Source organism: Nyctereutes procyonoides, unplaced genomic scaffold, assembly GCF_905146905.1.
Source record: "Nyctereutes procyonoides isolate TBG_1078 unplaced genomic scaffold, NYPRO_anot_genome, whole genome shotgun sequence".
Lineage (NCBI taxonomy): Eukaryota > Metazoa > Chordata > Mammalia > Carnivora > Canidae > Nyctereutes > Nyctereutes procyonoides.
Genome location: NW_026575136.1, coordinates 928,456 through 952,804, shown reverse-complemented (window position 1 = coordinate 952,804; position 24,349 = coordinate 928,456). Strand labels below are relative to the sequence as shown.

Below are 24,349 nucleotides of genomic sequence, written 5' to 3'. Positions count from 1 at the left end.
AAGCAGGAGCTTGCGTAATGGAAGCATCCTATCTTAAATGATATGACAACCAGCCATTGCCACAATCAAAACAAAGGGAACAAACTGCCACTTGTCCCTACAGTCTCAAAGAGACCACCAAAGGAAAGTGATGTAAAGGTAGATATAAGTTTGGCATAAAAGGAATTCAATATTTAGGACAATTTTTACTGATTAAGAGAAATTTAAACTTTACCCTAGACGTCAACAGACACACAAAAATAACAATGTTTTCCTGAATGTATCAGATCCACAAAAAGGAAAAAAAAAAAGCACTTTGCAGAGATGGATTTGAGACATTTTAGTAAAAATTCTGAGGGACTATGCCCACACAATTCATCAAGTTGGATAAAAATTAGACAACATTGTCAACAGTGTGATCTCACAGATGTTAAGGGTAATGTTTCTGTTCATTGTCGTGCAAAGTAGCGAAATAGAAATGTTGCCACTTGACACTATTTTCCTAATAATCTAAACATTTTATGATAGTATGTGAGTCATTTCATTATTCTTTGATGACTCAATGAAATAAATGGTATAAATTTCATGATATATATTTTTAAAAAGTTGTTTTAGTTCAACATGCTGCCTAGAACTCGGAAGAGAACATGGTGACTTCTGGTTTCCATTCCAGTGTCTCAGCAGCTTTAAAGGTGTCACTGCTGTCATCAAAATGAGAAAAACAGCTAAACAAACAGAAAATCAACAACTGTTCTTCAATTCATCAGAGAATTCAGTCGTGGGACAGATGGCTGTCCCAAGAAGTGGAGAGACAAACAGGTGGATATGGAGAATCATAACATAACGGAAGCACTGCAGAAGCAGAAAATGCCGTGGAGCCACTAAAAGCCAGGAAAACTTAAGCTGTGACCAACAAAATTGCTAGAGGTTTCAGTGTAGATAATCTTTACAGGCAAAAGTTTCAGGTGGGCCCAGCCCTACTAGAAATCCTATATTTTCATAGTTATACCTCTGGAAGGCTGACCAGGTTCTCACAATAAAGAAAAATCTCATGCTCCCATCAAGGGGAGTGGAAAAGCAGCTATTCTGAAGTATATCCAGAGAATTTGTCTTGGAAAGGTCCACCCTCAAAGGAAACTATTTTACCAAATCCTAATCAACTGTATTTTACCAGAGCCTGACTGATCTGGGCACAGAAAACACCCAACTCTAGTCCCTCTATCATTCCTAAATGGGAAGGAAAAGCTTGTGAAATGGAAAAAGCAGTTTTAAAGGCCACATTTTAGGAGAACAGGTTCAATAAAGGATTGAGACCAATCATGGACTACAAAACATTTCTCCTCTCCCCAAAAATCAGCATAACATTAATGAGGCTCCAAATCAAAAATAGAGAATTACAATAAAAAGAACATCACATACCAGACCTTAATTAGGATGAATTTTTTAAGGAAACCCAAGAACAAAAAGGAAAAAGGGGAAAAGATATAACAAGGATAGAAGAAAATTTTAGTCTTTTACCCCTACAACTACAGTAAACACAACCTAATCCTAGACAAATAAATATAAAATCTCACTAAAAGCCTATTTATCTCAGTTCCTTTTACCCAGTACATCATGTCCAGCTTTCAACAAAAGAAAACAAGGCGTACTAAAAGACAAAGCACACAGTTTGAAAAAGACAGAGCAAGGATCAGATTCAAATTCAGACATAGCAAAAATTTTGGCATTATCCTAACTGGGAATTTAAAACAACTATGATTAATATGCTAAAGCTCTAAAATAAAAAGTTTACAATATGCAATCTCATATATAGATTATGAACAGAGAGATGGAAATTTTGTGAAAAGATCAAAAGGAAATGATGGAAGTTGAAAACAGTAACACAGACATGAAGAATGACCTCTGATAGGCTTATCAATAAGCTTGACATAGTCAAGGAAAGAATCACTAAGCTTGAAAAAAATGACAATAGAAAATTTCCAAAACTGAAATGTAAAAAAACAGATTCTCAAGAACTACAGGACAATTACAAATAATGTAATGCTCATATACTAGGGATACCAGAAGTAAAAGAAAGAAGAGAGAAGAGGAGGAAAGGAAAGGAATAGAAAAAAAATAAATGTTTTGGAGTAATTATGAGGGAGAAATTTTCAAAATTAATGACAGACAACCAACCAAAGATTCAGAAAGCTCAGGGTACACCAAGCACAGGATAAACTTTTTTTTAAAAAGAGGGAAAAAAAAAACCTATACCACAGCATATAATATTTAAAACATAGAAAATCAAAGACAAAGAGACTATCTTGAAAAAAACTGGGGATGGGAAGTTGGAATGAGGTGAGGAAAAACACCTTAGCTGTAGAGGAGCAAGGATAAAAATTACATCAAATTTCTTCTTAAAAACTATTCAAGCAAAAAAGAGAGTAGAGTGTTGGAAGAAAAACTTCCACCAACCTAAATTCTGTATCCAGTGAAATTACCTTTAAAAAGTAGAGAAATGAAGACTTTCTAAAAAAAAAAAAAAATGGGAAATTTGTCATCATTAGACCTGCCTTGAAAAAATATTAAAAGGAAGCTCTTCAGAGAGAAGAAAATGAATCAGATATTAAACTTGGACTACATAAAGGACTGTTGATGAAGGAATAATTGAAGGTAAAATATTTTATTTTTCTCAGTCATAACTGATCTAATAGTTAATAATTTGTTTAAAATTATAATAACAATGTATTGGGTAGTTATGGGTTATGGGTAAGTGAAATTAATGACAACAATGTTATAGGTATGGGAAAAAAGGACTGGGAATATTCTGTTACAAGATACTTGCACTATGTGTGAAGTGATACAGTGTTATTTGAAAGTAGACTTGAATTAATTGTAAATTTACACTGCAAACTCTAGGGTGACCTTTGAAGAAGTTAAAGAAAAGAGACTAAAATTGATATGCTAAGGGAGGAGACAAAATGGCACAATAAAAAATGTTCAATTAAAATCAGAGATGAAAAACAAAGGAAGTCAAGATAGGAACAACGAACATAGCAATAAATAGTAAACAATAAATGTAATACATATTAATCCAATTATATAATCATTTTAATGCCAATGATACAAATATAACCAATTATATTATTATATCCTTTAGGACAGAGAGTAGATAAATTAAATTAGAAGTATGTCAGTTTTACTGATCATTTTTGAAAAGTAGCTTTTGATTTCAGATATTTCTCTACTGATTTTATGTTTTCAGTTTTATTGATTTCAATTCTAATTTTTATTATTTTCATTTTGCCTACTTTGGATTTAATTTGCTTTTCTTTTTCTAGTTTTCTAAGGTAGCTTAGGTACAAAGCTCTCTTATTTATTAGAGAGAGAGAGAGAGAACATGCATAAGCATGAGCAGAGGGAGAGAAACTCAAGCAGACTGCCTGCGTTGAGCACGGAACCTGTTGGGGGGCTTGATCTCACAACCCTGAGATCATGATTTGAGCTGAAATCAAGAGTTGGACACTCAACCAACTGAGCCACTCAGGCTCTCCAAGGATGTTTTTTATCATGTTGAAGAACTCCCTCTATATTCTTAGTTTGCTGAGAATTTTTATATGCATTGGTATAGATCTTTGTCAAGTGATTTTTCTGTGTCTATGGAGTTGATTGTATTATTTTACTCTAGTCTGTAGATATATTAGACTGTGTTAATTTACTTTTGAATGTTGAACCAGCTTTGCGTATATGGAATAAATCACATTTGGTTGTGGTGTAGTATTTTTTTATGTATTGTTGGATATTATTTGCTAATATTTTTTTGAGAATTTTTGCATATATGTGTATAGATATTGGTCTTGGTTTTACTATCTTATAATATCTTCTCCTGGTTTTTGATAATAGGGTAATGCTGGCCTCATGGATGAATTGGGAAATGTGTACTCTATTTCTGAAATAAAGTATAGCAACTTAGTATTAATTTTCTTCTTCACTTGTAGAATTCACAGTGGACCCATTGGGACCAGGTGCTTTCTGGTTTGGCAGGTTACTAATGATTGATTCAATTTCTTTAATAGCTATACACCTATTCATATTAGAGATTTTTTTCTTCTGCAAGTTTTAGCAGGTTGTGTATTTCATTTTTAAGATTTTATTTATTTATTCATGAGAGACACAGAGACAGAGAGAGGGGGGCAGAGACACAGGCAGAGGGAGAAGCAGGCTCCCTGCAGGGAGCCTGATGTGGGACTCGATCCCGGGTCTCCAGGATCACATCCTGGGCTGAAGGTGGCACTAAACCGCTGAGCTACCCAGGCTGCTCGCAGGTTGTGTATTTCAAAGAATTGATCCATTCATCTAATTTATCAAACTTGTGAGCATAAATTTGTTCATAATATTCCTTTATTATTCTTTTAATGTCCATGAGATCATTAGTGATGACCTCTTTCATTACTGATATTAGTATTTTGTGTCCTCTTTCTTAAAAAAACATTAGCCAATAATATCCATAAATAAAATGCATTTATATTAGCACCAGAAATATGAAATATCAATCTAATAAAATATGTACAAGATCTACATGATAAAATGTACAAAACTCTGATGAAAAAATCAAAGATGTACATAAATGGAGAAATATTCCAGGTACATGGAAAGGATTTCTTTGCAAATTGCTCCATACACTACAAACAATACAAATCAAAATTTTGGCAAATTATTTTGCAGATATTGAAAAAACTAACTCTAAAGTTTATATGGAAAAACAAAAAGACCCATAAGAGTCAATACAATATTAAAAAAGAACAAATTCAGAGGACTGACACTACCCAACTTCAGGACTTACTATAAAGCTTCAGTATTTAAGACATTTTTTACTGGCAAATAGATAAATGGATCAATGGAATAAAAACAAGAGAGCCCAGAAATGGATCCACATAAATATAGTCAAATAATCTTTGGCAAAGGAACAAAGGCAATTCAATAGAAAAAGAAGAGTCTTTTTAACAATTGGCACTAGAACAATTGAATTTTCATATACAAAAAAAAAAAAAAAAAAAAAGAAGAAGAAGTCAGACACCAATCTTATCCTGTCCTAAAAACTAGACTGGACCATAGAAACCGTAAAACTATAAAACCACTAGAAAACAATATAGGAGGAAATCTAGTTGATCCTAGGTTTAGAGAATTTGTTGTTTTAGATGCATCACCAAAGAATAATCCATGAAAGAAATATTGATAAATTTTATTTCATTTAAATTAAAAAAAAAACAAGCTTCTTTGTGAAAGACGCTTTTGAGAGAATGAAAAGACAGGCCATCGACGAGAAAGAAATATTTTCAAAACATCTGATAAGGGACTGGTATACACAAAGAATTTATAAAACTCAACCATAAGAAAACAACTCAAAAAACAGGCAAAATCCCTGGACACCTCACCAAGGAAGATAAACAGATGGTAACCAAGCATATAAAAAGATGCTGAACATCATATGTGATTAAGGAATTGCAAATTAAAACAAGATACCACTACATACCTATCAAAAAATGGCTAAAATCCAAAACACTGACAATAGCAAATGCTGGCCAGAATGTGAAGCAATAGGAACTCTCATTTATTGCTGGTGGGAATGCAAAATGATACAGCCACTTTGGAAGACAGTTTGGCAGTTTCTTACAAAACTAAACAAACTCTTACCATAATATACAAAAATATGCCCACTGGTATTTTTCCAAATGAGTTGAAAACGTATGTTCACATAAAAATCTGCAGATGAATGTTTATGGAAACTTTATTTATATCTGCCAAAACTTGGAAGCAACCAAGATGTCCTTCAATAAGGTAGTGGAAAACAAACTGTGATATATCCATACAATAGAATACTGCTGGAGGAGGTAATCAAGAGGACAGGACTTCCAGTTGACCCTTAGGCTAGACCTGGACAATTGGGAGCTCCTCACCCCCTCCCTTGTCCTTGCAACCTATGCTCTGTACACAGTGGGAGCACCTCTAAGGACGTAGCCTTAAGGAAGTAGGTGTTTTGAAACCATCTGGATGGTATGTGTGACTGGACCCAATTAAGGCCTCTATATAAACTTTTAAGATTTGGCAGGTGGGTACAGAGATCTCCTCATTTTGCATCCACCTAAAATAAGCCTTATAAGTAAGTTTCCTTGCTTATTAAAATGCCACCTACCAATCTGGAGTAGTCTGCCTCTCTTTCTTTGGTTTCTCCTTGCCCTGTGTATATGGTGGGTGGGGCGGTAGTTTGTAAACCAACAAACATCATTCAGTGATAAAATGAACTGAGCTATTAAGCCATGGGTACACATGGAAGAACCTTAAATACATATTGCTAAGCAAAATAAGCCAATATGAAAAGGTTATATATTGCCTCATCCCAACTATATAACACTCTGGAAAAGATAAAACTTTGCAACCAGTAAAAAGATCATTGAATGTCAGGGAATGGAACTGGGGAAAGGCAGGATCAATAAGTAGAGCACAGATTTTTAGGGCAATGTAACTATTCTTTATGATACAATCATGGTGGTTACATATTATACATTTGTCCAAACCCACAGAAGTACAACACAGTGAACTCCAACGTAAACTATGAGCATAGTAATATATTGATATTGGCTCATGAATTGAAACAAATACACTACACTGATGGAAGATGTATGTATGAAACTGTATGTGTGGAGGGGAGTGATGAGAAGGTATATGGAAACTGTATTTTCCACTCAATCTTTCTGTAAATCTAAAATCACTCTAAAAAATAAAGTCTCTTAATAAAAATGGCAAAAACAAGCAAACTAAAAATGAAAACATTCTTGGGATATTAAGAATACAATGTCTTAAAAAAATACAATGTCTACAGAATCCCACATACACATTCAAACAATAATCACCCAAATCATCTGCTTAATCTCTTGGGCTTCACAGAAGCAGGCAATAAAAGGCAGAAAATCATTCTTCAATGGAACTGCCAATTGCATATAGCATAAATCAGAATGAAGCATCAAAGATAAAATATGCTCATTTGTGAAGTCAAATGGAAAAAAAAATCATCACATTACTTTGTTCTAGAATAGCAGAGGTACTCTTTTGAGCCTCTCCCAGCCAGCTATGGATTATGAGAAAACAGTAACTGATAATGACTAATTCTAGAGATGAGCATTTCACTGTTTTGTAATTTAAGTACTAGTGAAAGGTATATAAATTTGGAACAAACTCGGTAATATACAAGTGTTTCCATTTAAGGCCTTCTGGGGAAAATTAAACAAATACTACTTTGAACATATTTCTATATACTTATGTCATGATTTTTTTGTACTAGGGATCCCTGCGCTGCTCAGCAGTTTAGCACCTGCCTTGGGCTCACGGTATGATCCAGAGTCCCGGGATCGAGTCCTGCATAGGGCTCCCTGCATGGAGCGGGCTTCTCCCTCTGCCTCTCTCTCTCTGTGTGTCCCTCATGAATAAATAAATAAAATCTTTAAAAATCAATCAATCAATTAATTAAAATAAAATAAAATAAATTATTCCTTTTAAAAGTTCTAGTTCAGGGGATCCCTGGGTGGCTCAGCGGTTTAGCGCCTGCCTTCCGCCCAGGGCACGATCCTGGAGTCCCGGGATCGAGTCCCACATCGGGCTTCTTGCATGGAGCCTGCTTCTCCTTCTGCCTGTGTCTCTGTCTCTGTCTCCCCCTCTCTCTCTCTCGGTCTATAATAAATAAATAAATAAATAAATAAATAAATAAATAAATAAATCTTTAAAAAAAGAAAAGTTCCAGTTCACTCCCTCTCTAGGTTTGTAATTCTATTTATTGCTATACAAGGTAATTTTTTTCCAAATCAATGCCATAGAAAGCATTCTTGTATTAACTTTATTATTATTACTATAAAAAATCTACAACTAAAATGTTAGAGAAGTTTCTTAATCATGAAAACAAAAGTAAACAAAAACAAATGTAAAAACCATGAACATTATGAAAAATGATAAATATTTGCATAATATATATCCCAGTTTTAAGAGTCAGTTGGAATTTTTATCATTATAAAGAAAGGCTTGGGGCGCCTGGGTGGCTCAGTGGTTGAGCGTCTGCCTTTGGCTTAGGGCCTGATTCCAGGGTCCTGGGATCGAGTCCTGCATCAGGTTCCACACAGGGAGCCTGCTTCTTCTGCCTAGATCTTTGTTCTCTCTGTCTCTCATGAATAAATAAATAAAATCTAAAAAAAAAAAAAAAAAGAAAGAAAGGCTTAGTCTTTTATTACTGTAATAACAGTACAGACCTATTTTTTTAAACCAGTTGATACTTTGACAAAATGCGGCAATACATGCCTTATCCTGAATAGTTGCACTACTAATTATGCAAGAATTCAGAGCGCTTCCTGGTCTCCAGTCTGAAATATTCATAAGAGAAACTGAAAACTTCTTAGATGGAACTTCTAAATATCCAAATCCCAACCCAGTTATAATTTTCCCTTCATAAGGAATCAAAGAAACTTTATGAAATTACATTGTAAAAGAGGTAGGTGAACCAAAGCTATGAACACTGAAGGCCTCCTACCTTAACACGGCATTTCTCCCATCACTTCTGGTGCACCAGACCTGCCGGGTTTGATAACCAATCTCTAGGTCCCAGGGCTTGGGATGGTGATGTGGCTTGTAACTTTGATGTCGAAAGGTGACTCGCTCCTTTGAATCCGAGCTAAAATCCAGAACAGTTCTTCCGCTTAGGTTAATTTCTTTAAGATGAGGCAGTCTACACTTACTCCATGGTCCTACCTTAAGGCTAAAAGTATACTCCTCTTCGCCAAGAGGACAGGACATGGGGGTGTCACAGGCTCTTGACTCGGTCAGGTTGGGACACTGGGACCCACCATAGAGAGGGGGGGAGATGGCTGCACGGATCCGGTGCTGCAGTTGCCTCTCGCATCCCCTGCTGCACTCCGACCACTGTGAGAACTCAGACACGACACAATCCCGGGGGCAGGGAATGAGGCAAGCTTGTTCTGTGGGGGGCTGAGGGGCAAAGTGTTCGCATATTTCATTTACAACCACGGTTCTGTTCAACTTCTGAATACAGCGCACGGTCCGGTGCTGCAGCCCATGCTGCGCCGTCACACACTCTGCAGTCCGAGGCTTGGCTTGGCCAAGGTTGGAAGGCACCAGCACGCAATGGTGCCAGTCAGAGACCTCCCACTGGAAGAGGTCGCTGTGCCAGTCACACACCCGGAAGCAGCTCCTTTCCTTTGGAGGCCTGTTGTTCTCATCACAGTTAGATAGGTGACCCGTCCACCCTTCCAAGTGGAAACACCACAGTGCCCGGCTCTGCACTCCTCCCGGTCCACAGTCTCCTGTGCACCTTCCCCAGGGGCCTAGGGCAGAAAGACAAAGGTGTCAACCACTCAGAGATTCCATGATGCCATCCACACAAAAATGGGTCAATGCGCACACTTCCCAGCACAACCCCTATGAAATTATGGATCTGAGTGGACAATATAATCTGCTTGCTAAAGGGTGTGGACGCTGAATCCTGTTTGCCTTTGTTGAAACCCCCACTCCAACTCTTACCAGCAAAGTCAACTTGGATGAATTACTTGCACTTTCTAAGCCCTACACTCCTTAACTACATAAGGGAGAGAATAAAAACACTCACTTGTAGAGCTGTTCTGAGGATCAGTGGTAAAAAGTGGTGCCAGGAAGACAACACATGCTCAATACATGATTGGTATCATTATAATCATTATGGTGCAAAGCCTATATATCTAACCCAAAATTAATACATTCTAGTTAGACAATGTGTCAATCTAAAAGAAGAGCCCTAAAACTAGGATTTTAATAAAGTAGGATTTTTCACTTTTCCAAGCCTTTGACTCAATATTCCAGGTGGCTCCGAAGAGAAATACATTTAAAAAAATAATAATAACCTGCAAAAGTATCCTAAATATATTTCGGATATATATTCATTTGCTATTTTGGATATCTTTCATTTGCTAAATAGGTGTCTCTGCTTTTGGATTTTGCTCACAGAGTGAACTGTATGAAACAGAAAATATCTGATGGAAGAGGATCTACTAAAAGCAGTGTCAGTAACACTGAACTGCCTGTGGAAATTCTGCACCTCTGATTCCTGAAATATACCCACTTTGATTTCTGATAGGTACAGACTCTGGGTAAAGCTTCCAACATTAGTTTGCAATATGCCAAATCTTTTAATTAATGAATATGTTTTCATGGGAAAGAGTCCCACAAAGAAATGGGCAGATAAAACAGCGTCAAGCAATGTTTCTCACGTTGTTTTGCATCTAATTGGTAGACATACCAGCCAGCCTTATCTAGAAGGCTGATAATACAACGTTTCATAAGGATGGCAAGTAATCAGATTTTTGTATCAATGGGAAAAAAATACTTCCCTCTCTTTCACTTTACTTAATATGTAACATGAACCCAAGAAAACTTTACCAGCTTACCCATGTAAACGTTGTCCTTGTACTAGGTTGTGATAATAAAGGCAATTCATACCCTGAGAAAGGTTTGAATTTACCTAGGTACGAGAAAGTAGGTGCAGTCTTTCTCTCTTCCCCCAAGTCTGATCAAACACCCAAAACTTCATGGAATATGTTTTCATGCACATCCACTACAATTCTAGGACAGGAAATGTGTACAGAGTCATGCACATTTAGGAAGAGACATATACATCCCCCCAAAAATAGGTATTTGCATCTGTGGCCACATGCTGCAATGAAATCTCTCACTATAGCAGTCCATCAGTTTGGGGGTTCTAATGTACAATCTTCCCAATTCTTCCTCACAGTACTGTCTAGATACGCAGACCTACCATGCCAATGACTTCTGTTACTCTGTAAGTGAGATTAACATAGAAAATACTCTCTTGTCCTTTCAGTGTCCCCATCCTGGAGTTTCCCCTGGCTGAAATGGACAGAGGAGTTTCACTAGAGTAAGTCAACTTTTACTCATACCAATGCCCTTGAGTTTACCCATACATTTCCCAGGTGTGGTGTCTCAGCACGGACTGCCCCTGGCACAGTACATGCACAGAAAAAAACAAACAAAACAAAACAAAACAAAAAAAAGGTACTCTCAACACAAGCTGATTTCATCAATTGCCCTCAATTCTGGTGATTTTCTCCTGGATCACCCACAGTTTTGTGCTTTGTAAATTGAGATGTTTATTGCTGCATGAAAGCCATTTACAGGCTTCATGTGCCCAGACATTCTGGAGCAATTGCAGTTCAAATATGCCATCCCTTGTCCATCATGTCAGAGTATACATGCACATTTTTATTATTGCGCCCACCCCCCCAAAAAAATCTCCATGGTTACTCAGTAAAGAAATACTTCCAAAAAATATATCTTTGTAGCAAACTTTTAAAATCTAAAGTCAGTTTTGACTAACATAAAACAGCTATTGGATGAAATTGAAAGAAGCACTTTTTGAAAGTACTAGGTTTTTAAATAATAGCTGTCTGCTTATCTTTATTTGTTGAAGGATGAAATACACACAATTTTCCCCTTAGGACTTTTTTTGTGTAAAGAAAGTAAGACCAGAAATATCAAACCATTTCTAAGCAATCTGAAAAAGCTAATATTAAACTTAAGTCATCTAGAACAGCTTACAAAGTGATCTTTATTCTTACTTTTAAAGCATTTTACTAACACATTTTCTTATTAAAATGTTTTCTTCTTGTAAGTTTTCCGCCTACTTTCAAAATTGTTAAGGTAGCTCTTTTTTGTTATTTGAAATCATTAATATTTTAAACCTTATACATTACTATTCTTTCCTTAGCTTTCACATTCTCCATCTATACAGAAATACACCAAACAGCAAAAATTCCCTTAGATCAATGGAAGACAAAATATAACTATTAAATGATTATCGTCATTTGTTAAGGGCTAGCAGTGCTGTGCTGGGCTTGGACTGGTACCAGAGGACTATTATATATTTAAGAATTTTACCAGGTGGTTGTTAAATCATTCATAGTTTGATATCAACCATGATGGGAGTATTTACACCACGCCACAATTTAAGGCAAATCAAGACATTAAAAACAAACAAACAACAACGACAGAAACCCAACAGCTGGTTTGTTATATATTACTAGTCATTTGCCCAGTTCCTTCCTATTCCTTACAACAGTCCTCTGGCATGGGGCTAGAATGCTTATTTTAGCAGCTGGAGAAGTGAAGATCAGAGAAGTTTTAAAGCATATGCAAGGTTACACATGGTAGTACATGGTACGCAAATGGGACTGCAGCTCCACAAGACTCCAAGCATGGGCTCCTGCCCTGCATTTGAAAAGTCTTTTCTAGAGTGAGCATTGGTGTATGTGCTCCTTACATCCCAAGGCAGATACATCTGTTTCTTAGCTTAGCTCTGATCTCTCCGATCTGTTAGTTAATACTCCTTTGGATATCAGTACAAATAATCAAGGTAGTATGTGGGCAATGATTTCCCCCTCCTGGCCCTGTTAATTTAGGATGGCAGGTCTTGCACAGTAAGACACATGCATGTTGATAAGCATTAGTCAGTACATTCAGGAAAGCACAGTCAGGGGAGAATAGTTTCTCTTCATATTAAAAGCAAACTTTGAAGACAACTGAACAACATGTAAGTAACAAGCAAATATAAAGTGAATTGTGTACGCTTGGAATAAATGAAAAACAAATTGCAAACAAGATATACAAGATGGAGACAAGACCTCTCAACAATTGACCTATAACAATTTGCATTTCTCAGGCATACAGAAGACTGTGTTCCCTGATTTATTCAGTTGTGTTTGCCTATGAACTTTAAACACACACTAGTGAAAATCACATAGCCCTGAGGGATTTGCCATTTTGGAAAACATGCATATTGAAGTAAAATGTGAACTGCAGTCTGAGAAATCTTGTATCCCTTGTCCAGGTTCAGAAATAGAACATATTAAAGCTTTGAGCAGTTGTGTGGAGAAAAAGAATATCACCTTTAAATTTTCCACATATGTAAAATGTGATTATAGTCACAATATATATCTGAGATGAGTAATCTAAAGAAACATATAGGAAACCCATGCTTTTAAAAATCAGTCATTTGGTATTTTTTAATTGAAAACAGGCCCCAAGTAATACAAATTAAAAAAAAATTACAACCAGTAAAGGATTAAAAATTTAGTGAGACATACTGTTCCTTTAAACCAAAACGCTGTGTTACAGTCTCAGAAAATACTACGATGGTATAATAGGAATAATAATTCAGTACTTGTTTACCTGGACTGACATTATATAAAAACATCATCCACCTGCAACTTACTACCTTTTCTGTGCAATAAACACAGCCACTTTGAAATAAACTGCTAAATCCTTTAAATCACACCAGTTTTAATGAACACATTAACATTTTGGTTTAGAAGTAAAATCTTTGGGCGTGAAAGGGTGGCTTTTGTTAATTCTTGGATCACGTTCACATTAGACTCTGTGATTCCTCTTTTCTTTTCTTTTTTTTTTTTTTACTGCCTGTGCTTTTGCAGAAAGTGCAAATATGTGAATGCTCTAATGTAATATTCCCCTAGAAGAGAAAAGTGCTGGCACATTGTGGTCTCTTAATTAAGTTATCCTTAACTGGGTTAGTTAAGATTTATGTATCTCTCAATCTAAATCATCATATTTAAGATGACCTGCCAGATGCCTGAATTTTAGGTGTGGCATTCACTAAGATGCCTACAACAAAGGAAAAAGGGAACTCAAGAGGTTAGGGAGCATAAACACATTCCAGCATTTACCACTGTTGGAGGCAGCAATGCTGACTTAATACCATTCGTGCAATAGGAAAAGATGTTTATTTTACTGTGCATTTTTTTTTCAACCACAGCTATTATTAGCCTTTATTTTTAACTTGGGCAATGCGGTTGAGGCATGACAGGAATGTCAATGCAAAACTTTGATATCTTAACCAAATTATTTGTGGAAAATTACTATACCAAAGAACTCATAAACCTCAACACTACCAAATGTGATATAAAACAACATTGACCAACTGGTAAGATGCCTTTCCTCCAAGAAATAGCTTGAAACTTATGCAGTAGCTTTCACTTCTTACACATCCTTCATATCAACCATGGAGTAATTAAAGTAATGCTTCCCTTACATAGTGGACAAATATCTAAGAAATCACACTTTCTAAAATACATAAAAAACCCAAGGAATGAGAAAAGAGTAACATCTGTGCATTCATTCACTAACATAACAATTACTCATTAGCGGCTACTTGACAAGTAGTGTATTAGACTCTGGAAATATAAAAATAAATGAGACACCAAGTATATCTCACAAAATCTGTACGCTAAATGTAATGCCAATTTGCTCCTGAGGAGGACATTTGGTCTCTCCTTCGAGTCTATTTACATTTACTTGGTACACAGTTTAACAATTTTAATGCTTTGGTTTCCAGAGCTCGTTAGACTTAAAGCAGCAAACCAGAGACTGGGAGGGATTACTGGAAGCAGGGATACTGAGAGAAAATAGAAGCCAGAAGAGATGTCTCTTCTACAGGCTACATTTCTGAAACTATCATGTTAATAACTTCTACTAGCAGAGGATGCCCAAGGCCATGCAGCACTTCCCAAACTCAGAGAAAACTGTTATACAAATAAAGTATTGACTATCAATAGAAATACAACACAGAAAATGTACAAACATGGAAAAAATTTAAATGAAAAAACATTTAAACCATAATGCATTTTGTTTAAAAAGTTGCACTGCACTCTTTACAGGAACCAAAAAAAAAATCCTTTATTAATAATAAAACTTTTTTTTAAGATTTTATCAATTTACTCATGAGAGACACAGAGAGAGGCAGAGACATAGGCAGAGGGAGAAGCAGGCTCCTGATGATGTGGGACTCGATCCCAGGACCCCGGGATCACATCCTGAACCAAAGGCAGATGCTCAACCACTGAGCCACCCAGGTGTCCCAATAATAAAACTATTTTCAAGACACATTTGCAGTCTGAAGGATATGCGTGCTAAAGTATTCCAATGATTTCTATTAAAAGATTTTAACAGCAACAGTTCAGGGCTACCAAATGTAACTTCAACTTCACTTTCATAGGTATAAAGGCTGACTTCTGAAGACAGTTTATGATTCCATATAGGCCACCACAGAGCATTTGAACTGAATATTTATATATACTTCCAGAAAGCATAAGCATTGTTGCTAACCTTCCAGGCTCTTTCTGTACGATTGTGTTTTTGTTTGACACCTAACAGCACGTTCTAAGTTCATCTTTGTGGACAGATGCCTCTGACTGAAAAGCAAAGTGCCTCTGTTACTTATCATTTATGATTACAAATTATTAGTTGCCAGTGGCTAGAACATCCATTAACCGGAGCTTGACAGCAAGGCAGATTAGAAATATATCTGAACGACTCATCAGCTAATGCAAACACCACAGAGACAGAAAACCACTCTTTAAAAAATTGTTTATCAATAGTTCTGGTTTGAATTCTACTTTCTAAAGATTCTGAAGCCTAAAAGGAAATCTCAAACCTCATATTCTTCACTACATTCTGACATAAAGTGGGTCCTTTCAGATCACTAAAACCTACAGGCTGCTAAGTGACTCAGATGGGGGAATGGAAAGGTAATGTGACAGCCCACAGATCTGGGAGGAGGAAAGGAAGCCTAGACAAGTTCTATGGGTTGCCCAAGGTCATGAAGTCATTTGGAGAAGAAATGGGACAGACAAATCCTTTGCAGGTACCCACTCCAATGATCTTTACACTATATCATGTGGGCTTCTATTGTAACATCCTAAGACTGCAAGGGAAGAATAAATGTTTATTTCTTTTCATTTACAACCCTATAAATGGTTGTAATCCAAGAAGTGGGGGAGGGAAAGGAGGAAAAACATAAAAATAAATAGAAATTACATAAAGACACATATAACACAAGCAACAAATTGTCTGATAATGCCAAGAGCTTTCAGCCTCCTGTACCAGCACCTGGACCTGTTCCCAGGGGCCCTTTCACAATGTATTATGTGAAATGGGATCCTTCCTGACTTTGCATGCTTGAGAATATGGACTGAGCTGCTGTTCAAGAACATAGAGAACCAATAAGGGCGAGAGGCTTAAAGGACAAATGAAGCCTCAGGCATGCGTCCCTAAAATAACTATAGTAAATAATAGTAATAACATGTTTTTGATCACCTACCATCTTCCCAATACCACATGTACATTGTTGATATTCTTCTGCTTTGCTAGATAGGACCATCAAAGCATGAGGTCGAAGAACACGCTCCAGGTAAACAGCTCTTGGAGGCGCCTGGGTGTCAGTTGGTTAAGCGTCTGACTCTAGATTTTGTCTCAGGTCATGACCTCAGGGTTGTGAGATCAAGTCCTGTGTCGGGCTCCTCACTGGGTGTGGAGCCTGCTTGAGATTCCCTCTCTCCCTCTTCCTCTTTCCCTCCCACTCTCTCAGATAAACAAACAAATAAGGTAAACAGCTCTGCAGCCCTGACATTGAAATCTCCAGTTCTATCTACTTTATGCCTTCTCCACAACAACTGCAATTTAACTACCTTTAGCAGCCATATCTCTTGAGCAAATGGAGCCTTGCAATGTCCATTAGATACACTATATTTAGAAGAGGGTCTTTGTGAGCACAGCTGGTGTGAGGGGCTCAGGGCATAACCACTCTTCTCCTGCCTAAAGCCGTTTGCCCCTAGCTTGGTCTCAGCTCAATGGCATGGCTCGAGTGATGGCCCCGGAACTCCTGGGGCTCTGATACTTGTCAACGGATATTTATGGGATGTTCTCATCCCATAAATATGGCTCCACTCAATTTTGACTTTACTTACAATAAATGCTTTGGCTAAGCCCTCTCAATTCCCTGGAGAAGCAGAAGACAATCATTTACTCAGCTGTTTGGCATCAGTTAAGTGAAAAAGGCAATGAACAGTCCCCCAGAAACAGAGTGAAGCTGAGTACCACACAATATTCTTCTGAAGGACTTTCTCCCTCAGCTTATCGGCCACTCAGGCAGTGACTAAACTTCAGGAGGGCCAGAAATTTGTTTGCTTTACACATCAGAGAAAGCAAACTGGAACAGGGGCTTGGGAGGCTGAGATTTTTAAGTTGTGCCCCTCCCGCTCCAAAAAAAGAATAAAGTGCTATGTCCACAGTGAATAATCAATACATCTTGGGCTTGATAAAGAAGGCCCTTTTTACTGTCGCCTTAGAGGTTCACTGGAAAAGCAACAATGTTGAGACTACGTACATAGGCTTTAAAAATACAGAAAGCAAAAGGGCAGGGTGGCATCCACTTTATCATTAAGCAACTGAAGGATTAATTTTGCTTAGGATAAAAACTGCACTAGACATAATATTTTTTTCTTAGTAATTTCAATTCTTTAGCAGTTACATGGAGTATATCAGCTTCTCAATACACCTTCTCTCTAGTAGCAGATATTCACGATGAACAAACCAGAGAGAACCAAAACACATAAGCTACATTTGGGTGGACAAAACATCTAGTTCATTCATTTTTTTCTTCCCAAAGGAATAGTTCTTTCAGTTCTGAAACAGCAATTTTAAGACTGTTTGAGACTCTTCTCATCTGAAAAATAACTTTCAAGTTACTGATTTGAAAACATATTTGAGAAACAGCAGTAACATGGCATAATCACAGTATCATACTCTATCTGAAAACACTAGAAATATCTATTTATCCTAAATAGTCTAATGAGCATCCTAAGGATTCTATTTACAAAGAGCAAATCTAATCAGTCACCCATCAGCTTTACTTCCTAAACATCAATCCAGTCTATCCATGCTTCTTCATTCCTACTGTCACTACCCTCACCCAAACCACCACCTTTTCTTTTTTTTTTTTAAGAATTTATTTATATATTCATGAGAGACACAGAGAGAGAGGGAGAGGCAGAGGGAGAAGCAGGCTCCATGCAGGGAGCCTAATGTGGGACTCAATTCTGGGACCCCAAGATCACACCCTAGGCCGCAGGCCAGTGCTCAACCACGGAGCCACCCAGGGATCCTCCACACCACCTTTTCTTGTATGAATGAAAGGGGTAGCCTCTTGACTGACCTTCTGGCATGTTCTGTCCCACCCCACTATACCCATGACATCAATTCTTTCTCCATATTATAGACATATATCTTTTAATAATTCAAATATTTACCACTTTGGGTGCAGGTTATCATCTCTATGGTATTTCTGTGCTTAAAGCTCATCAGTGACTTCCCATTCTTCTCAAAGAAAAAATTTTAACATGACATACAAGTGCCTACCTGACCTGGCCCCTTCCCACCCCCTTAGTATCTGATCACCAGAGCCACCCACATTCACTCACTGCTCTGCCATTCAGTTGGCCACCTCTCTGTTCCTCCAATATTCCAAGTTCCCTAACATATCTGGGAATCTACTTGTACTATTCCTCAAGGCAAACCACATGCTCCACCACCTATGGCCAAATTAATTCCTTCTCACTCTTCATGTCTCAAGTCACTTTCTTAGGGAACTCTTCCCTATGCTCTGGCACTACCTTACTCCTCTACAAAACACTCATCGCACTTGCAATTACAAATCCGACTGTGTAATTTAAACTTTGTCTCTCCCACTTGATTCTAAATTCTGTGATGGCAGAAACATGTCGGTCCTAGTCACCATTCTATTCCCAGCACTAACCTAGTGGTTGGCATATGGTTAGCCTCCCACCCATTATCAAAACTGGAGCAAACAGCATTGTAGGAAGCAGAATCATGTCCAAATATAACAAGGAGTAATGTCACCCCCGGAAACTCATCACACAAATGAGTGGATGGTTTTGCCCAAATGAGAGGAAAAAAGAAAAAAAAAAAGTCTGTTCTGTGTTTTCTTAGCATATGTTTAAAGGAAGAAATCCTCAACATGATGTCCAATAGAATTCTTAAAAATCTGTTTTCCACAACCCTGTTTGTAACACTCATTATTCTTTGTTGCAACTTTCTGGGCCCCTTCTTTCCAGACTCCACAAAGCCCCTGCATTGAGGAATGGGGTACTCCGTCTTCTCATGATTACTATGCTAATTTTACCATTAATAAATACACAAGTCTACAGAAATACCTTTGACCTGGGACAGAGATCTCATCCAAATATTCTAATTGACCAAGGAAGTTGACTCAACACATAAGATTGCTATTATCTTTTTTTCTCAGAGGATTCAAAGCTTTCTTCCCCCCCACCTCAGAGAATTTCAAATCAGATCCTATCATCCCAGCCTACTACTAGCAAAACTAAAGAGTGACTGGGGATAAAATTATTACGGTGGTTACAATTTCACTATAATAAAAGCAACAGCAGTACTGCAGACACTGTGGACAGACATCATGCTCAACACTTTATAACAATCATGTCACTCAGTCCTCAAAGCAGTCTTGCAAAGTAGACTAATTTTAAGAACTCCCAGATGCCTCAAGTTTCTAATTTCAGGAAAATTGGCAGAAGAAATGAAGAGAGTGAATGTGTCACTTTATAGTCTGTTGATATGATTACAAATTCTCTGACACTGAGAAAAGACCTAAGAAGGTAAGGGTCTGGAAAGTGTACGTAAAAGACTTCATTTGGACCACTCCTCTGTCTAAGGAGAAGAAGCACCAGAAGCAGAAGGAAACTCAAGAAATTTGGGTGCCCTGGTTGGTCCCTGCAGGTTCCTGGCTGGATTCTGAAGGATTCTGTGTAAAATGTCTTTGTGCTCAAACCCTAGTGCAGCTCTGAGTGGGGTTGTTATTCTGAAGGGAGGAGTGGGTAAGAGACCAAGTCCCCATCTTCGTGTGGGGTTCGGAGAGGGGGCAAATATATTTAAGGAGTACATTTGGTTTAAAGAAACACAGATTTGGGATGTCTGGGTGGCTCAGCTGTTGAGCAGCTGCCTTCAGCTCAGAGCATAATCACGGGGTCCTGGGATCGACCCAGGGTCCCTGGGCTCCCCACAGGGAGCCTGCTTCTCCCTCTGCCTATGCCTCTGCCTCTTTTTTTGTGCCTTTCATGAATGAATGAATCAATGAATCAATAAATAAATAAATAAATAAAATCAGAAAGAAAGAAAGAAAGAAAGAAAGAAAGAAAGAAAGAAAGAAAGAAAGAAAGAAAAATTATTTTAATTAGAAGGAACACTTTTTAAAAAAAAACAAAAACTTTTTTTTAGAGAAAGAATGCTCATGTGCAGAGACCAGGAGTGGAGAAGTGGGGAGGGACAGGGATGGGCAGAGAGAGGGGGAGAGAGACTCTCAAGTGGACTCCTTGCACAGGACTGGATCTCAGGACTCTGAGATCATTGTCTGAGCTGAAATCAAGAGTGGGACACTTAACTGACTAAGCCACCCAGGTGCCCTTTGAGGACACTTTTGGGAATGAGCACAGACGGCCCAAACAGATTCTGCCTTTTGTGTTGCCAGAAGTCTTTTCATCAAGGTCATGTCAGATGTTTCTTCTCTTGGCACAGAGCTCCTAATTCAAAAATACAAACTTCCTCCCTGCCCCTTTGTCCTATCTGGTGTGAGACTGATAAGAATAGAGATGATAGTGTTAGTAAAAGAGACACAAACACCATGTACCTTGCTTCCCCAGAGAGGGAATAGCAGCCTAGGGTGTCGAGGCAGAGAAGGCCAAGGCTACTGAGCACCTCCTGCAGATCCAGGCACTCAGCACAGTGGGAGAGCAGCAACAGCATAAAGGGCAAGATACAGCATAGAATTCAGGAGAGATCAGCCAACCTGTCAGGAGTAAGGGCCTTCTAGGTGGTGACCAGTATGAACACATGGCTAAGAAATATGTGGACCTACCAAAGAAAAAGTAGGGGACCCTGGCGGTATAAAGATCTCCAAACAAATAACCAAACTAAGTTAAACAAAATTATGTTTCTTGCCCAATGAAAGTTTTAGCTGAGATGAGTACTCACTGCAATAATCACCACCACATATAATAATTAAAGGAAATCAGAGAAGCAATAATAAACACATCCCCCACCAGCCCAAGGGCTGACAGCCCCGTAGAACATTCAAGCCATTGGCTCAATAACACACTGAGAAAATCCATCCTCATTACCCTTTTCTAGCTGACTGAGCACAAGGCAGTGGCCTGAAGCCTGTATCAACTCTTTTTAGCCTCCTCCTTCCCTGCATGGCTGGAATTTCCCAGGGTGCTTTGTGCGAATCCAATTTACAATGAAAGTGAATTGAGGAAATGTCATCCGAGTTACGGGGGTAGTTTACATTTACATAATGAAAATAACAATTATTGTAAAGTAGCATTTATCATCTGATAGACAATGTTAGTACATAGATGACTGGAAAAAATGCTGAATTTTAACAGCTTCTGGGGACAAGGAAGGACAGGGCTGCCTCCTGGCCTTTCCTGTAGTAATCACTTCATCTGATTCCAGCTGAAGATAACATATCATCATTCAGGAAATCCCAAAATGTTTTCAGTGGAACAGCTGCATCCTCTGAGATCAGTACACAGAGAGGAGTGCTGTTATTAAATAAATCTGGGAACAATGCAGAGTTAAATAAAATTTAAAGTTTTCTACTTCCAGGAATCTTCGATGCTTTTTAAATATACATTGTGAATCTCAAAGAATTTATCCCTAGAATGCAATGGTTCACAAACTTCTTTTCATACATCATTCTTTTTCTGGAAGAAAAAAGAAAATATATATATATATATTGCATGTATGATGCTTTTTCCTTGTTAGATGAGATGGCTGACCATATTTTTGTGACCTCAACAATTTTAAATAACATGAAATAAAACGATAATTTCAACTTTAGAGTCCAATGAAACTTTCAGTCCAAAGCCTAGCACTTATATTCTCAAAAGACAGAAACACACACAACCACAAAGTATAAGTCAGAATAAGTCTAACTTATAAGTTGACCTATAATAAGTCAATCACACATCAGAATAAGTCTAAGATCTGCCACCTGTTCACAAAGAATGAGACAGATATAAAACACATAGCAGAGATCCACCTGCCCATTAGGTGTTTACCCGAGCAATTTCAAAGACAGAGGACACTAGATCAAAGTGCATGGGACTGTGACAAGGCTTAAGGTTGCAAAGGCATGAAACAATTCAGAGCAAGTGCTGAACATGTCACTGATTTGCAGCCCAATAAAAAAGTCCTGCATATGGTACACCTCTCTAATTTTAGACTTTCTATATAATTTCAAACATAGCTTGTGTTTTGCTAGATTTTACTTCAGGATATGACAAGATGTACTTTATTGGCCACACATTAGTGAATTAGTATAATTACAGTAATGTAATCACTGGTTCTAGGTTTAGAAGACAGATTTGTTGACTCTGTATTCCATGAAGGAGCATTACATAAATGTGATTCTCTGTAATACACAACAAACTGAATTGACTTAAATATATTTATATATCTATATAACTACATTCGTATGGTATTATATGTTATATTAAATATATAGTATATACAATACTAATCTTATATTAATGTGTGACATATATTTAAGCCAATTCTATTTCCTATGCATAAATATACATATTGATGATGTGTATATATAAATGTGTATGTCATATAATAGATTGTTTATGTAATCATATTAGATATAATATGTATGTATAAGTATATAAACACACAGACACATACATTCATGTAAATTCATGTTGACTGTTGATTCTGTTAACCTGTTATTGTATTTCTTTCTTTTTTTAATAATAATTTTATTTTTATTGGTGTTCAATTAGCTAACATACAGAATAACACCCAGTGCTCATCCCAAGTGCCCCCCTCAGTGCCCGTCACCAACTCACCCCCACTCCCCACCCTCCTCCCCTTCCACCACCCTTAGTTTGTTTCTCAGAGTTAGGAGTCTTCATGTTCTGTCTCTCTTTCTGATATCGCCTACCCATTTCATTAGTATAAATCAATACCCACCACTAGAATGCATGGCCTCAATGACAGAAAGTATTGCTTATCTGCATCCCCCATCCCACCACCCATAACCTCAAGGAGACTTTTTCTGCTTCTCTTCCTTCTACCCAAAGACAAATGGACAACTATTCCCCTTAGTTAAAATAGGGTGCTTCTGAATATAAACATCAGAGTACTGATATCCAACACTTAAGGAATATCAGTTCTTTCTCCACATGGACCACACAGAAACTCATGACCCACAGAAAGATACTTCTGATTCATCCAAACAATTATTAATTGACAATCACTGTCAACTCTACTCTGGTATATTTCTGTTCTCTAAAAATCAATATGTAATTCATGGTCTAGGTATATAAATTTAATATGAACCATAACATTCTACTCCCTGGGCACTAACTTTCTGTAATACGCTATTAGAACTCTTTATCCCCCTTGTGATTTCAGAGAATTAGTTTGAGCACCTCATAATTCCTATCCTGATGAAACACATTATCAAAAGCCTATGCCACTTTGAAGTAACTGAAGTCCACACTTTCTAATCTACATTAAGATTTACTTGAGGTTTTCTTTTACTCCATTCAACACAGATGTCATCTCGGCATGAATCCCTCTCCTCTGCTTTTTTCCAGTTGACTTCATGAGCCATGGGATATGTTGGATGACTGATATACTGGGTCCCAGTAAAGATAATGCTACCTCTGTTCAACGAGGAGAAAGGAAGAATCAAAATTAGCTTTCATACTCACATGGGGGGCAGGGGTCTGGTGACCCCACAGCTCTCCTGCCTTTCCATTAGAATACATATGTAACCATTCTCTAGCCTTTGTAATTCTCACTGAAGAGACCCCTGACCTGCTTCCCTTTGGCCCATTCCTCTTTGACCTGCTTCTATCTTTTGATAATTGCAGTAAGCAATGGAGGCAGAGCATCACTCACAGTGCTGCCAAAACTTTTCTTCTACTATGGGGGTGACTACAGATGTGAACAATTTGTCAGTGGTTTGGAAGCTTTGTATGAGTAGACTAGGATGGTGCACGGGGCAATAACAGCCAACCCCAACCTGAAAATCAACATCTTACCTGACCATCTGGGCATGGGAAATGGACAAAAACACAGTAGAGTGGACAAGGATCTGCTCACAGTGTCTGACAAATTACCCTTAAATGCTTATGCTCATTCATTCTTCCAAACACCTAAAGCAAAGAGTCAACAATGGTAACCACTTAAAAATAGGAGACAGCAGGCTCATAGAGAGTGTTTTGGAGCTATACAGACTTGAGTTCAATCCTGATTGTGCCATTCAGCACTCTGTGATGTTCAGTTGCACTATTTACTTTGATTTTCAATAATTTCAACCTGTATGTGGGCAAGAATAGAGATGCTGTATGAAAAGCTCTTGACTCAGTTCCTGGCACACAGT

General features: G+C 37.7%; 1 protein-coding gene across 1 annotated transcript in view; it reads right to left on the bottom strand.

Annotated features, from left to right (window-relative positions):
- The window catches only part of LOC129495535 (thrombospondin type-1 domain-containing protein 7B), a 741,731-nt gene that overhangs the window by 583,561 nt on the left and 133,821 nt on the right, over positions 1 to 24,349 (bottom strand). The window contains exon 2 of the mRNA XM_055303120.1: positions 8,531 to 9,341. Within this exon, the coding sequence (XP_055159095.1) occupies positions 8,531 to 9,341 (811 nt within the window). The remainder of the gene's footprint in view (positions 1 to 8,530; positions 9,342 to 24,349) is intronic.